The following is a 15355-nucleotide window of genomic DNA, read 5'->3' as shown; positions in this document are numbered from 1 at the left end:
TAAATCTGAAATGGCTTCAACCAAAACACAAGAGGAAGGTTAGTGAGATGGATCAGTGGTTAAGAACACTGTGTTCAGCTCTTCCAGAGGACTTGAGTTCAATTCCCAGCATCCAAATGGTGACTCACAACTATCTGTAAAAGGATCTGTTGCCCTCCTCTGGCATTTAGGTGTACGTGCAGGTAGAACACACGCTCATTTAAATAATAAATACATAAGTAAATAAATTTAAGAAAACTAAACTAGATAGATAGATAGATAGATAGATAGATAGATAGATAGATAGATAGATAGGGGTTGGGGATTTAGTTCAGTGGTAGAGTGCTTGCCTAGCAAGCACAAGGTCCTGGGTTCGGTCCTCAGCTCTAGAAAAAAAAAAAAAGACAAAATAATAAATAAATAAATAAATAAATAAATAAATAAATAAATAAATAAATAAATAAATAAATGCAGTGTCCTGCCTTGTCACACCTTAATAGAAATAGACACTTACTTCAGCTGGGTTTTCACATTCAGTGAAAAAAAAAATACACTAATTCTAGTACTCAAAATACCAACAAATGGGGCTGGAGAGATGGCTCAGCAGTTAAGAGCACTGACTGCTGTTCTTCCAGAGGTCCTGAGTTCAATCCCAGCAACCACATGGTGACTCACAACCATCTGTAAAGATGGGCAGCTCATGCCCTCTTCTCGTGTGTCTAAAGACAGTGACAGTGTACTCACATACATGAAATAAATAAATCTTTAAAAAAAAATACCAACAAAAGGTTGAAAAACAAAAGGTAGCACATTGGATAGGCCAGCAAGTTACTTTTTTTTTCTTTATTGTCTTTTCTTTTTCTTTTTCTTTTTTTAACCAAAAATCAAAAGTTACAGTGCACAGTACCTAATAACGGGCAGAGATAAATTTAATGGACATCTCATGTTACATATTCTCTTTAAAGTGAAGGTGGGGGGTTGGGGATTTAGCTCAGTGGTAGAGTGCTTGCCTAGAAGTGCAGGGCCCTGGGTTCAATCTCCAGCTCCGGGGGAAAAAAAAAAAAGGAAAAAAAAAAAGTGAAGGTGGGATAGAGAACTAGAGAAGTCAAAAACAGTTGTTGGGTTTGAAACTTGATGGTCTTGTAGAGAGCCTGGGTTCAGTCCCCAGCACCTATATGGTGGCTCACCCCCATCCATAACTCCAGATCCACTGTATTGATTGGTCTCCACGGACAGAAAGTACACACACGGTACACAGACAAACACATAAGCAAATCAATCATACGTAAAAATAAATCTTGAAAATAAGGAAACAACATTAGCTATAAAACACTTGCCTACACAGAACATTGTTCAGCTACAGGAAGGAAGAAGGCATGGATGCATGGCTATAGCGTAGGTTAACCAAGGAGCCCAGGTTAGCCAAGGAGATGTAGCAAGACTATGGTGGTTTGATGAGGTTGGTCCCCCTAGATTTGAATGTGACTTGCCAGTTGGTAGCCAATGGGGAAGAATTAGGAGGTGTGCCCGTGTTGGGGGAGGTGTGACACTGGCAGTGGATGCTACTTCTCCAGCACCATGCCTGCTGCCTGCACGTGGCCCTCCTCTCACCATGATGATAATGCATTAACCCTCTGAAATTGTAAGCAAACCCTATGCTTTTTTTTTTTTCAAATAAGAGTTGCCTTGGTCATGGTGTCTCTTCACAACCATGGAACACTAAGACATAGACCCTGTCTCAAAATAAAAGAAGAAAGCCAGGGATGGTGGCTTATGCCTTAATCTCAGCCCTCAGAATGTAGAGTCAGACAAATCTTTGTGAGTTCCAGGCCAGCCTGGTCTAGTGAGCTCTGGGTCAGCCAAGGCTAAATGCAATCCTGCTATAGATAGATAGATAGATAGATAGATAGATAGATAGATAGATAGATAGATAGATGCATACATACATACATACATACATACATACATACATACATGCGCTAAATAGATAATAAATACGATAAATATATAATAATAATGTGATGGTTTGTATGTTTGGTCCAGGGAGTGGCCCTATTAGAAGGTGTGGCCCTGTTGGAGTAGGTGTGTCACTGTGTGTGTGGGCTTTAAGACCCTCATCCTAACTTTCTGAAAGCCAATATTCTGCTAACAGCCTTCAGATGAAGATGTAGAATTCTCAGCTTCTCCTGAACCATGCCTGCCTGGATGCTACCATGTTTCTGCCTTGATGATACAGGACTGAACCTCTGAACCTGTAAGCCAGGCCCAGTTAAATGTTGTTCTTATAAGAGTTGCCTTGGTCATGGTGTCTGCTCACAGCAGTAAAACCCTAACTAAGATAGTAAGATATATATGGGGGGTGTGTGGTTAACTCACTGTGGTAGCTTTAAAAATGTCCTGTACAGGCTCATATGGTTGAAACACTTGCTCCCTGGTCAATGATGCTGCTTAAATGAAACCTTTAAGAGGTCGAGCCTTGCTCAAGGAAGTGTGTTACTGGGAATAAGATCTGAAGCTTTGTAGCCTTGCCCTACTTCAAATTCTCTATCTCTGCTTCCTGTGTGTGGAAGAAATGTGATCAGCCAGCTTCCCAGGCTTGTAGCCCTGCTATCCCCACCACACCCACCTCCACACCTCCACACCCCACACCCCCACAATCCCACAAACTCAGACCTCCAGCCCCCACACCTCCACCCCCACCTCCACCTCCACCCACCCCCACCTCCACCCCCACCCCCACCTCCACCCCCCACCCCCTACAATCCCACTCCCCCACAATCCCATCTACGGACACCTCCACCCCTGAAACCTCTACTCCCCACACCTCCAACCCCCACACCCCCACCCACCCAAACCCCCACCCCCACACGTCCACTCACACCCACTCACACCTCCACTCACCTACACCTCTACCCACCCATACCTCCACCCACCCACCCCCCCACACACACCTCCACCCCCAGCTACCCACACCTCCTCCCACCCACACCTCCACCCACCTGATGCTGTAAAAAATTAAAGCCGCTCAAAACTTCCCAGCAGTTCGTGCTGCGCTGGTTGCTACCCACCCCAATGCTCTGGATTCCTGAGTGAAAGACACACAGCCTTATTTTTAATATGCCCTAAACAGGTCAATGGCTGGGCCACTCCCTAATGTCACATGGCTAATGCACACTCCCCTCCGACATTCCTGAGTTATTACTTACTAAAATCTGTATTTTATCTTTGCTACCCTGAACCTTGCTGGGCAGCCCTCCTGAGGGCTACATCTACAAGTCCCATGGCACTCCCTCCTGCACCTTTCTGGTGAGGTCTCCTACACCCTCCTCATGGTGGAATCCTCTTTTCCTCCTCTCTCTGTCCCTTCCTGGGTGTCTTAAAAGTCCCTCTTCTGTCTTCCTGTTCAGTCATTGGCCGCTGATAATTTTTTTGACCAGTCAAAAACCAACTGGGGGGGGGGGGTTGGGGATTTAGCTCAGTGGCAGAGCGCTTGCCTAGGAAGCGCAAGGCCCTGGGTTCGGTTCCCCAGCTCCGGAAAAAAAAAAAAAAACAAAAAAAACAAAAACAAAAAAAAAAAAAAAAAAAAACCAACTGGGGCCAGGCTTCCTTTAGTCCTAGGTGCGGGAGACAGTAAACAGGGTTTTTGGGCACCATAATTAGCATGAGAACACAAGTCACTACAGCCACCCGCACCCCCACCCACCTCCAACATTATGGAATCTAGTCCTCTGCAACCATAAACCAAGTTAAACTTTCTTCCTTAATTTGCTTCTGGTCACGGTATTTTATCACGGTGACAGAAAAGTAAGTAATTCACTTAATACAGAAGTAAGGAAAGAAAGGGATGAGGGAACAGTCGAAGGGGACAGCTGCCATCAGCTCCTGGTCTGCACACACCACTCCCACACACATAAGCAGAGGATAAAGTATGCCATGTGAGACACATCATATCAAAGAGCTAGCATAAAAAAATACGGGTCATCTTTTAGAAATATGTACAGTATCCTGGAAGAGTGGCACATGCCTAGCACTTGGGAGGCAGAAGCAGTAGGATCAGGAATTCAAGGCCAGCCTCAGCTAAATAGTGAGTTTGAGGCCAGCCTGGGTTATACAAGACCTGTTCGTCCCACCCTCACCCCCACCCCACCCCACCCCACCGAGAGAGAGAGAGAGAGAGAGAGAGAGAGAGAGAGAGAGAGAGAAGAAAAAAGAAAGAAAAAAGAAAAGAAATAAGTAAGACATATATATACATATACATATACATACATACTGAAATAGTTATGAAATAGAGTGTTAAAGAATCATCTCAAAGCTGGGCAGTAGTGGCTCATGCCTTTAATCCAGCACCTTTAATCCAGCATTTGGGAAGCAGAAGCAGGTGAATCTCGTGAGTTTGAGGCCAGCCTGGTGTATAAAGTGAGTTTCAGGACAGCTAGGGCCACACAGAAAAACCCTGTCTCAAAAAAACCCCAGAAAAACAACGACCAAACAAACAAACAAACAAACAAACAAAACAAATAAACAAACAAAACAAACAAAAAACCAACAACAAACCGACAAACAAAACAAAACCCCCAAAACAGCAACAGCAGCAGCAACAACAACAACAACAACAACAACAACGCCTGTTTAATGGCCGGAAGTTGGTAACTGCCAAATCGTCACCTGAGGGCTCATTACACTGTTTTCTCCACCACTACATCACATCCCAAATTTTTCATAAAGGGCGAGGCATAACCACACCAAAGAGAAGCGAGTGTCACTTCCTCTGAGAGGTATGTAACCTGTACACGGTCACTGACCACCCCACCCCGGGCCCACAGGTGAGAGTCATGAATGATTAAGCGGAATTTGAGAAGCTCAGAAGCCATGGAGACTGGAAAGGTGGTGAGCACAGGGGTTGCTGTGGGCCAGGCAGCTCCGTGCCCTCAGGGGGCTCACTCTGTCTCCTGCATCCCACCTGCCAAACTGACTGTGGTGGTAGAAGTGGTGTCGGGTCAGGGATCAGGTAAGAGTGTTGAGGGGGTCGGTTGTTGCTTGCGTAGCATGCATAAAACTCTAGGTTTTATTCACAGCTCTGCATAAACGAGAGAGAGAGAGAGAGAGAGAGAGAGAGAGAGAGAGAGAGAGAGAGAGAGAGGGGGGGGGGGAGGGAGAGGGAGAGGGAGAGGGAGAGGGAGAGGGAGAGAGAGAGAGAGAGAGAGAGAGAGAGAGAGAGAGAGAGAGAGAGAGAGAGATTGAGAGAGAGATTGATTGATTTGGGGAGATAGTTGAGAGGTAGAATGCTTGCCTAGTGCTTGAGAGGTCCCAAATTTAATCCCCCAAATTATATTCAAAAGGAAAAAGAAGGCCTAAAGAGGGCGCTGGAGAGCCTTCTGAAAGAGGTGGGGCTAAGCCGCGAGGGTGGAGGCTGAGGGTGAAGGCAAGGGTCGTGACCTTCCAGTTCATCTTCTGTTATGAAAACTGACATGAAGCCCACCTCTCTCAGGCCCCAAGGAGACCCATGACCCCACATTTGTTTTGGAGGGACCCAAGAGCCTTCGCCTACTTCAGTCAGGCACCCTGGAGCCTCAGGTAGATGATGTGGGATGAGGGGAGCAGGGGAAGATGAATATGTGCGCACGCACACAGCTACTGATCCCGCTGTGTCCACAGGAGCACGGCTTCACCTTTGACAGAGTGCTGGGCCCCGGCGCAGCTCAGGTAGGGGTTCTAAGAAAGGGATGGGAGGAGAATGGAAGCTCTCAGGCTTCTGCATCTTGGGATTCTGAGTGGTCCAGTCGTTTTGCTCAGGGCATGCTGTCACCTGATTCAGAGGGGTGTGCCTGTGTGTTCCTACAGGAAGCAGAACAGGAGCTATTGACACAAGTGCAACCCATGCTGGCCTCTGTGGGACAAGGGTACAGTATAGCTCTCCTGCTCCAGGGCCAGGACACAGAGGCGCCCAGGTTTGTGCCTCAGGTAAGGAGCGACCAGCACACAGGTATCCTGATGTTCAAGTATTATTTAGGAAATCTTTGCCTGCTCACCCCTGCCAGACTAGGGACAGCTTAGATGCCATGCATGGCACACTGGTCCTTGAAGGACGTTTTACCAAGGATACTTGGAGCCAAGAAGACAAGATGGAAAGCCATGGCTCATGGATGAATGAATCTGGGAGGAGCGGCATCACAGATCAGATCCCAGGGATATCTAACGTCTACACTTCTTGTAACACAACAGACACTACACTTGAAAGCTTTACTACCAAGGTTTCATTAAAAATACCCCCAAGTCAAAATGGCTACCTCAGAACCTTACCACACCCACTCCCCAGCAACAGTAAGGCCGACAGAAGATGCCTGCTTGCTTGTCTGCCTTCAGGGCATGAGGTCTATGGTTGGGGACCCAAACCCTTTCTGTTCTGTCTACCATGTAACCAGCATGCTCACAGGTTACAAATTTCATCCTCAGGAAGTGCTAAGGGTCAGAAGGATGTTTCCTCATCCCCACTGAGCTCCTCTCCCTACTAGGTCCTGCAGATGCTGTTTGAGGAAGCTTTGCCTCTCTGCAGCTCTGACCCTGTGCTTTGCACGCTCAGTCTGGTGCAGGTGAGGTCAGGAGCAAGGCGGGGGTGGGACCCCCACCCCAGCCCACCCCACCCCCACCCCGGCAAAAGAAAAGTGGGAAGGCAGAGCTAAGTGACACACAGAACCCCTCCCCCTCCTGTGATGCTTGCGGAGAGTGAGAAGAGGGATGGGATATATATATATCCCATGGGTTAGAGGGGTGTGTGCTCTTTGGTTAGTGGTTCAGTCTCCAAGAGCTCCAAGGGTCCAGGTTAGGTAACTTTTTTGGTCTTCCTATGGAGTTCCTATCTCCTTCCAGACCCTCAATCCTTCCCACAATTCTTCTGTAAGAGTCCCCAAGCTCCACCCACTGTTTGACTGTGGATCTCTGCATCCATCTGAGTCGGCTGCTGGGTGGAGCCTCTTAGAGGATAGCCATGCTAGACTATATAGCAGAGTCTCTTGAATAGGGTCAGGGATTGGTGCTTGCCCATGATGGGTCTCAAGTTGGACCAGTTATTGCATGGCTATTCCCTCAAACTCCGCTCCATCCCCCATCCCTGCATTTCTTATAGACAGGATACATTTTGGACAGAGAGTTTTTAGGGTGGGTTGGTGTCCCTATCACTTTACTGGGATTCCTGCCTGGCTACAGGAGGTGGTCTCTTCAGGTTCCACATCCCCGATGCTGAGATGCACAGCTGAAATCACCCCCATTGATTCTTGGGTGCCTCTCCTATCCCAGGTCTCTGACATGTCCTTGAGATGCCCCTACTCCCCATCCCTGCCAGTGGCAGATTTCCATTCATTCTAATGGCCAAAATTCTTGATCTTACTTAGTCCGTGGGACCTACAGGAGGGAAAAGGCTTTGCTTGTGACAGTTGTCTTTGTGTGATCCCAGATTAGCCGCAGTGGACAGGCTCGGGACCTGCTTTCCCCATGTCTGGAGGACCTGCCAGTACTGGATGTGGCCCCTCTGGGCTTGTAAGTGTTGAGGCCCAATGGGACAGGGGTGCTTGCCTTAAAGCACAGTGACATCTTTGAGTTAAGCTATTGGAGGTTTCTACTCTGCCATCCCAGGAAAATGAAACCCTGAGCTTGCGGTCATGCTTACTTGGGTCTAGATGGCTCCCAGACCTCTCTTTCCACCTTCTTACCTTCATCCCACACCACTACATCTTATTGTCCTCATATCAAATATATTTCAACTTGCATGCCCACCTTTATAGTCTGAATCAGTCTAGTAACCCACTGGGTGGTTCTAAACACCTCGGTGAACGGTTTTTCCTATCTTTGAAATGGTCTGGACTAACCTGTTTCCCTTCCTGGGAAGAGCACAGGAGGTAAAAACAAGGTCAGGAAGGTGAGAGACATTCAAGGAGGCATTCTGGTCTGAAAGGCAGTATTCAGCTTCCCCTTACTTCAGGGTGGTGAAGGACGCCAGCGAAGTGGAAGTGTCTGATGCCCGAGATGCCTCTGAGCTGTACCTAAAGGCTGCTGGGAGCGAAGGCAGGTGAGGACCAGACACCTGTCATCCCCCTGCCCTCAGCCCCGCACAAGTCTAGGTTTCATTCCTGAGCTGGTCATGTCCTCTGCAGGGCCTGCTCTCTGCTCACCCTTACCATGTCCTTCCCTGGACCTGAGACCCAGCAACTGTGGCGAGGTTCCTTGAGGATCATGCAGCTTCCTGGAGACCCGTAAGCCTCAGGGGTCTTGTTACGTTGGGAAGTGAGGTGGAGGCCAAAGCATGGATATGAATGTCCAAAGCTGAGATTGGAAAACCCCCAAGTAGACAGCCCATCTTTATACCCCGTCCCCTCAATGTTCAAAAATAATGAAGACCTCAAGTAGACACAGCTAATTATCATTTCAGGCCAATTTGCAAGATGCGCAAGCATCATGGGAATATTGCAGAAGTGTCTGAAAACAAAGTAGAAATGAAGGGGCAAACATAACCTGAGTATCAGGGTATTCTAGGCTTCTTTCTTTTATCATGTAAGAGTCTTTTAAAAATATTCATTTATTTTTATCCATACGTACATGACTGTTTGTCTATATGTGCACCACATATGTCCAGTGCCTACGGAGACCAGAAGAGTATGTTGGGTTGGCTAGAATTGGAGTTCTAGGCAGTTATGAGCCTCTTGACATGGATGCAGCAATTCCTGTTAACCTCCGGTGGAACAAAGAAAGTTGTAAAAATGTATCTTGTTGGGTACTTCTGGCCAGAGTTACTCCTCCCTATCTACCACGGGGCATTCCTTGCCTTTCTTCTCTCCCCCTGGCAGAGACTGCCCCCTGCTGCAGGTACTGGGTGGTGACCCTACTGGTGAGGAGGCGGAGGGCTCTCTGCCTTGGATCATCTCCTGGCTCCTGGAGGCAAACAGCTACAGTGGAGTACTTCTTCGTCTGGACCCCCGAGGTAGCCGAGAGTGGAGGTGGGGTCCTTCGGAAAGTTTCAGCTTGCTTCATGCTCTTAATCAACCAGTCCCCGCCCAATTGTAGACCAGTCAGAGAATCTTAGGTTCTGAGTGGGGCAGTACTCAGGAAACCATCATCATCAGCACGACACGGCCAGAAGACTCAAGGGCAAAGCTAATAGGGAAACCAACCTCAAAACCTTAACCTCAGAGATTTTCAATAACTCACCAACTTCTTCCTCTCCTGTCTTTTGGGACAGAGTTTCCCAATGTAGCTCAGGTTGTTTTTGAAGTATATATGTAGTCCAGGCTAGCTAGAACTTATCACCTTTCTGTCAGCTTCCTGAGTATGGGGGTTATAGTTGTTTGCCACCACATTCAGGATTTTTTTAAAAAAATTACTTATCTTATTGATATGAGAACACTGTAGCTGTCTTCAGACACACCAGAAGAGGGCGTCAGATTCCATTACAGATGGTTGTGAGCCACCCTGTGGTTGCTGGGAATTGAACTCAGGACCTCTGGAAGAGCAGTCGGTGCTCTTAACTACTGAGCCATCTCTCCAGCCCAACATCCAGGATTTTTATCAAGCATTTTGACACCTGTTCTCTTCAACAGGGTTTTGCTGTAGCCCAGGCTGGCCTTGAACTCCTGGAAATCTGCCTGCCTCAGCATCCTGAGTGCTGGGATTGCAGGAGTAGGCGGCCACATCCCGGAACATAGATCTGATTCACAAATGAGAGAGAGGCCGGCCTAATTCGTAGATGAAGAGAGGACACTAACCTGTTTTCACATACCCATGGTGGACGAGGCCTCTGAGCTGTAATGCCAGAGATTTGGGAGGAGGATACAGTGGGGGACATAGATTAGACAGCAACGAAGCTGAGCACGGTGACACACACCTGTAATGCCAACACTTGGGAGACTGGGGTAGGAGTACTGCAGACTCAGGCCAGAATGAGTTACACAGCCAGATAGTCCTGTGTAGAAGACGCTGGAAAATACCACCATCATCAAATAGCTTCACGGTAAGGCCTTGGAGTTGATTCACAACAAGTGAAAGTGTGTGTAGGGGAACAGTAGTTAAAGCTGGAGGTAGACAGCTGACCCTCTGTCTCCACAAACAACAAACATTCATTTGGCTAACAGTTCCCAGACTTCCTCCTATCCTTAGCTTGATGGAAGAAAGTAAGTTGGAGCATCTCAGACCCTCAAGATTTTAATCAGAATATACAACTGATCTATGTCTGCAGGGAGGATAAACTTGTGCTTATCCGCAGGTAAGTTTTATGTTCTGACTAATGGTGCAGGCTTTAAGAGGCAGACAGTTTAGAGTTGATGTGGATAAAAAAATAACTCCGAGAGCAGCCTGAGCACAAGGCCATCAAGCACAGTGAAAGTCAAATAGGAGTAATTAGAGGACAAGAAGATGATGGTGGTGATGATGATGGTGGTGGTGATGATGGTGGTGGTGGTAACAGTGATGATAGTATGATGATGATTTTAGACTGGGGATTGAACCTACTACTCATAGCAGGCAAATCTACTCCTGAACTACATCCCTAGCCTCTTTGACTTTTTATTTTGAGATGGGTTCACTACGTTTCAAAACTAAACCTTGAACTTGCTATTGTGCCTTGTCCACCAGAGTAGCTAAGGTGACAAGGCTACTAGACCTGGCAAGGGTTAGGCTGATTTTGATAAACAGTCCACGATAGAAATCTAGAGTACTACAGCCAGTGTGCTCAGCGGTTCAGGAAAGAGTTGTCTAGTGTGTGTTTCTTTCTAGGTAGCTCCCCAAGTTTGCTCCAGAATGTTCTGTTGGGGGCCTCAAGAAAGAGGGTGCAGGTGAATGACGTGAAGCCCACCCTGTGGAATGCAATAGAGGAGATGAGGGCTCGCAGGGCCACCCTGAAGATGCTGCGCTCAGGCCTTCTTGGAGACACCCTGACAGATGGTGGATTGAACCGACTAGGAAGGGCACTCTGGGAACTACAGGTAAGCAAGGTGAGATGTGGGGACACCTTTATCAGGGGTGGCCCATACCCACTTGAGTCCTTCCTTCCTAGGTGGTAAAAGCCTGGGACCCAAGAAGCCATGCACCCAAAGGGGCTAAGTCTGTAAGACTCCCTGAACCACAGGTACATTTTCTCATCCAAACTCTTGGAACCTCCATACATGTCCACCTCCTTCTTCTTTGTTTACAAAACATCCCACTTATTTATTGATCCCCAAATATTTATTGACCATGCATCACATGTTGGATACAGAGCCCCGTTAGCCCCGGGAGTTCCCTGCTCTGGTAGAATTTAGTCTGAGAAGAGACAATTACATTGCTGTGCTTAATGCTCTGAAAAGTTTGGCAATATCTGACTCTTGAGACATCAGTGCGCCTTGCCAAGATGAGAGTAAGATCTCCTAGGAAGTGAGTTCTGATGGAGTTTATGAAGACAGTGAAGAACATTCTAGGCAGAAACTGAAACCATCAGATGCTTGATGTCTCTGGGGAGCTGCAAGCAACTTAATTGTCTGGAGACCGGAGACAGACAGAGTCAGGAACAACTGGAGCTGAGGCAGCCAGGGCACACAGGCTTTATAAGTCTAAGGAGACATTTGGTCTGTCTCTTGAAGGTTGAAGGCGAGCCACTGAGCTCCTGTAAGCAGGGAAGACACTCCGCTCATTTGTCAGGTGAGCAAACTGAAGAAGTGCGAGCAGCCCAGAGTCACACACATATCATTGCAGGCCCTGGGATGGGATGCTTCAATCCCTTTGGGTGCTGTGCTTCTCAACCTTCCCCATGCTGCGGCCTTTAATAAAACCACCACCCCCACCATAAAATTATTTTCGTTGCTATGTCCTAGCTGTGATGTTGTTGCTGCTATGAATCATAATGGAAACATTGGGTTTTTTCCATGGTCTTAGTCAACCCCTACGAGAAAGTTTCCTTTGACTTGTAAGGGGTCACAACCCACAGGTTGAGAATCAGTACTTTAGACAAAGCCTTTCTTGTCCAAAACGGGGCATTGTCTTCTAGGATTTGCTACAGGGTGATTGAACCTAGCCCCCTTTTTTCTTTTCTTTCTTCTTTTCTTTGCTTTCCTTACTACTTGTACCTCCTGAGTGCTGGGGTTGTAGATATGTTCCACCATACCTGTCCTCTTTTCCCTGTAATTGCATATTCACAACCTACTTTTACTGACCTGAGTTAGGGAATTAAGCCTGATAGCTCCTTTTTCCCCCTTGGCAAGTGTTTTACTGCCCTGGGCTTTATTTGCATTGTTATTCATTCTGTGGTGTGTGTGTGTGTGTGTGTGTGTGTGTGTGTGTGTGTGTGTGTGTGTACATGCTTTTAAATGACTAATGACACTTTCCTCTAGAGGCTGGAAGAGGATTTCTAGGGTCTGGGCTCCACCAAAAGCATCCCCTCAGGCACTCTGAGGAATGGGTAACAACACTTCACATACCCACCCCTACTCCACGCCCCCCCCCCCAAAAAAAAACCAACTGGAAAAGTTGAGGGAATAAGGGATCCTCAAGCTTTGTGCTGACATCAGGGAGAAATAGAGTATCTGCGGTCAAGGTTTCCTGGATCTCATAGGGAGGATCATAGTGGTGGTGGGATCTTTATACTACTACAGTACCCATCAGCAGAGGGAGTACCTCCTCTCTCCACTGGCAGCCTCCTGGGTCTCATCTCAGTCTATGGACTCTCCCAGGCCAGTTAGATTCTGGGATCTGTCATAGCATTGAAGTTCTGTTGGAAAGGTTGTTGTTTGTTCCAGATGTATGCATGCCCTGCATTCTAACTAAGCCTCAAATGATGCCATTTAGGCCCATCAGGCCCCAGATGTGGCCCTGCAGTTCTCTCTGGCCCAGGCCCGGAGGCAGAGACTTCGAGAAGAACACCAGGTTTGGATCCAAGAAGAGCTAAAACATTTGGAACATCGGAAGGAAGCGGCCTGTAAACAGATCGAAGGCACAGTGGCAGAAGAGGTAAGGAGCGAGAAGAACGGAACTTGAGGCTTCTTGTTCCTAGACCAGACACTGTGGCAAGGACTAGACTGGATCATAACCGGCCAGTCCATGTGTGTGCCACACCCCTCTCAGCCATGTGGAACACAGAAGAGGCCATACTCAGTGCTGTTTGCTATGATGGGCAGCCACTGGCAGGTAGGAACAGTGAGGTTCACTTTACCCAGGCTGGATGGGGTAGTCAGAGGATACTGGGTCTAAGGAGAGACTCAGAGTTAAACTAGAATCAGCTCAGGAATTCAATGCAGTTAGTTCCTCGAGGGTGCTCAGTAAATAGTTGTTTAAGAAATAAAACGTGGGGGTTGGGAATTTAGCTCAGTGGTAGAGCGCTTGCCTAGCAAGCGCAAGGCCCTGGGTTCGGTCCCCAGCTCTGAAAAAAAAAAAAAAAAAGAAAAAAAAAAAAAAAGAAATAAAACGTGGCCTGTGGTACAGGCCTCTCAGCACACAGGAGGCATAGGCAGTAGAGTTCAAGGTCAGCCTAGCATATAAAGAAGACACTGTCTTATTCCCATCCTCATCCTGCAAACAAACACACGCCCATGCATGCACACATACACACACACTAAAATTTCAAAAAACTAACAAACTTTTGTATGCGGTGAGTGGGGACGTGCTCTCAGGCAAGGTCGAACATAAGCAGAACAGAGGGAACGGCAGTAAAATTGAGACCATGGATTGTTCTGTCTGGTTAGAGCCTAGCAAGAGAGAAGGTTACAGAGACAGCATGTTATGTCTCTGGGTCTGGATTTCACTCTAGTGAGGACGGGGAACTCCAGAAAGCATGTGTCATTTCAGCTCTGTCCAGCGGTAGCCATGGGAATTTGGTCAATTAGATTACTTCCTTGATGTACTGTTTGCAAATCTGCAAAAGGGAAACTTTAGTCTTAAGGCTGTTAGGGATAAAATGAGATCCGATACGTGAAATATTTAGCATAAAGACTTGCACAGAGGTGGCACTCACCAAAAGGTACAACTTATCTTTGCAGGCTTGCGTGGAGAGAGGCGGTCAATGGAAGGAGCAGGCAGTGCTGAAACTTCAGGTGGAGGCCCTGCAGGCGGAACGGGACATGGCAGAGCAAGATCTGGCGGTCCTATACGACCTGTATGTACAGGCTGCCCGCGCTCGGACATGCCACTTGCTGCAGGTCAGTGGAGACCAAGGGCAGGCCTTAAGTTGGTGCCAAGGTTGCTGGACCAACAGGCGCCTCTGAATCTGCACACAGGTATTCCAAGCATGGCAGGGGATGTGGGAAGAGAAGGCTATGGCCACAGAACATCGCCACCGCAGTCTGCTGGCTGACATCCTTCAAGATACCATTGATCTGGCCTTGAAGAACCAGGAACTCCAGGCCCAGAACCAGCAGCCTGAGCAGGGTGCAGACAGGGCCAGCTGTGCTGAAATCCTGCCTGGGGAAACCTGATCCAGAACACTCTGAGGCTACTTTCCTTTGTCCGCATTCATGAAGGTTCAGAAGGGAGAGGGAGGTGGGGCATACCAACCAAGATGGCTCTCATTACAGAAATCTACCACCACCAGCCATGTCTCCTTCTACCAATCTCTGCTAAGTGCCCAATACCTAGTAGTTCTTTTTCCCCGCTGCTTCCTGTAGTTGACCCTCATTCAGAAAAAACCCGTTATAGTAATTGCCTAAGGACAGTCAGCTAAGTAGCAGAGGGAACATTCTCTTCCTCCTGTGCTGGGGATAGAACCCAAGGCCTCTGGATGCCAAGTATCTTCTCTACCTTTAAACTACAGCCCTAACCCTGCAACCTTTTCTCTTTTGAGACACGGTCGCATATAGCCCAGGCTAACTGGAACTTGCTATATAACTAAGGTTGACCTTTACTTACTGGCTTTCCTGCAACTAACTTCAGAGTGCAGGGACTGTATGCTGGCATCAGGACAACCAGCTCACTTTGAAAAGCCTACCCAGTGTTCTACCATAAGAGCAGGATCTGACCTTCCTCTGACCAGGAATTCAAAGGACAGATGATTACAGGTGTCAGAACCAGAGGGATTAAGAGTCAAAGCAGTGGCTGGGTATGCCATCTCATGCCCATAAACTCTGTACTCCAGAGGCTGAGGCAGGAGGATTGCTTCTAAATTGAGGATAGCCTGGGCTATAGAATTCATTCCAGGCTAGCCTGGACTATGATGTGAAACTCTGCACCAAAACACATTTGTGGACTTAAGTGTTTTCTAGCCTAATTCGTTCTGCTGGGCTATTTTCTAGTCCCAAGAATTTCTGAATTCCTCAGAGCTTAAGGTGATTAAAAGAAAAAAAATTTTTTCAGTGCTGGGGCTCAAACACAGGGCCTTGAACATGTAGGCACATGCTTGGCTCCTCAACTATAATCTCAGCCCTTTATTTTT

General features: G+C 47.5%; 1 protein-coding gene across 3 annotated transcripts; it reads left to right on the top strand.

The window, feature by feature from the left end:
• The first annotated feature begins 4829 nt into the window (after positions 1 to 4829).
• Positions 4830 to 14517, top strand: E230025N22Rikl (Riken cDNA E230025N22 gene like). Of its 3 annotated transcripts, XM_063277517.1 has the most exons (15): positions 4830 to 4987; positions 5468 to 5553; positions 5635 to 5682; positions 5821 to 5940; positions 6492 to 6569; positions 7430 to 7512; positions 7955 to 8041; positions 8817 to 8950; positions 10738 to 10946; positions 11018 to 11089; positions 11580 to 11637; positions 12327 to 12394; positions 12781 to 12942; positions 13968 to 14126; positions 14205 to 14517. In XM_063277517.1, the coding sequence occupies exons 1-15, from the start codon at positions 4849 to 4851 to the stop codon at positions 14400 to 14402; spliced, it is 1701 nt and encodes a 566-aa protein (XP_063133587.1). In that variant the 5' UTR covers positions 4830 to 4848; the 3' UTR covers positions 14403 to 14517. The 3 variants fall into 3 exon arrangements, with proteins under 3 accessions (XP_063133587.1, XP_063133588.1, NP_001389467.1); NM_001402538.1 differs by lacking the exon at positions 4830 to 4987 and having other exon boundaries at positions 5292 to 5553; positions 14205 to 14516; XM_063277518.1 differs by lacking the exons at positions 11018 to 11089; positions 11580 to 11637; positions 12327 to 12394; ... (1 more) ...; positions 13968 to 14126; positions 14205 to 14517 and adding an exon at positions 8127 to 8225 and having other exon boundaries at positions 8817 to 10888.
• The last annotated feature ends 838 nt before the right edge of the window (positions 14518 to 15355 follow it).

This window comes from Rattus norvegicus, chromosome 18 (genome assembly GCF_036323735.1).
Source record: "Rattus norvegicus strain BN/NHsdMcwi chromosome 18, GRCr8, whole genome shotgun sequence".
NCBI lineage: Eukaryota > Metazoa > Chordata > Mammalia > Rodentia > Muridae > Rattus > Rattus norvegicus.
The sequence above is the reverse complement of the archived record's forward strand: the minus strand, read 5'-3'. Positions and strand labels throughout refer to the sequence as shown.

Excerpts from the sequence above, each read along its gene's own strand:
- E230025N22Rikl (XM_063277517.1), top strand. The coding sequence starts at position 4,849 with ATGGAGACTGGAAAGGTGGTGAGCACAGGGGTTGCTGTGGGCCAGGCA. Across the intron at positions 5,683-5,820 it reads TGGGCCCCGGCGCAGCTCAG|GAAGCAGAACAGGAGCTATT; the intron begins GTAGGGGTTCTA and ends GTGTTCCTACAG. Across the intron at positions 8,951-10,737 it reads TCTTCGTCTGGACCCCCGAG|GTAGCTCCCCAAGTTTGCTC; the intron begins GTAGCCGAGAGT and ends GTTTCTTTCTAG.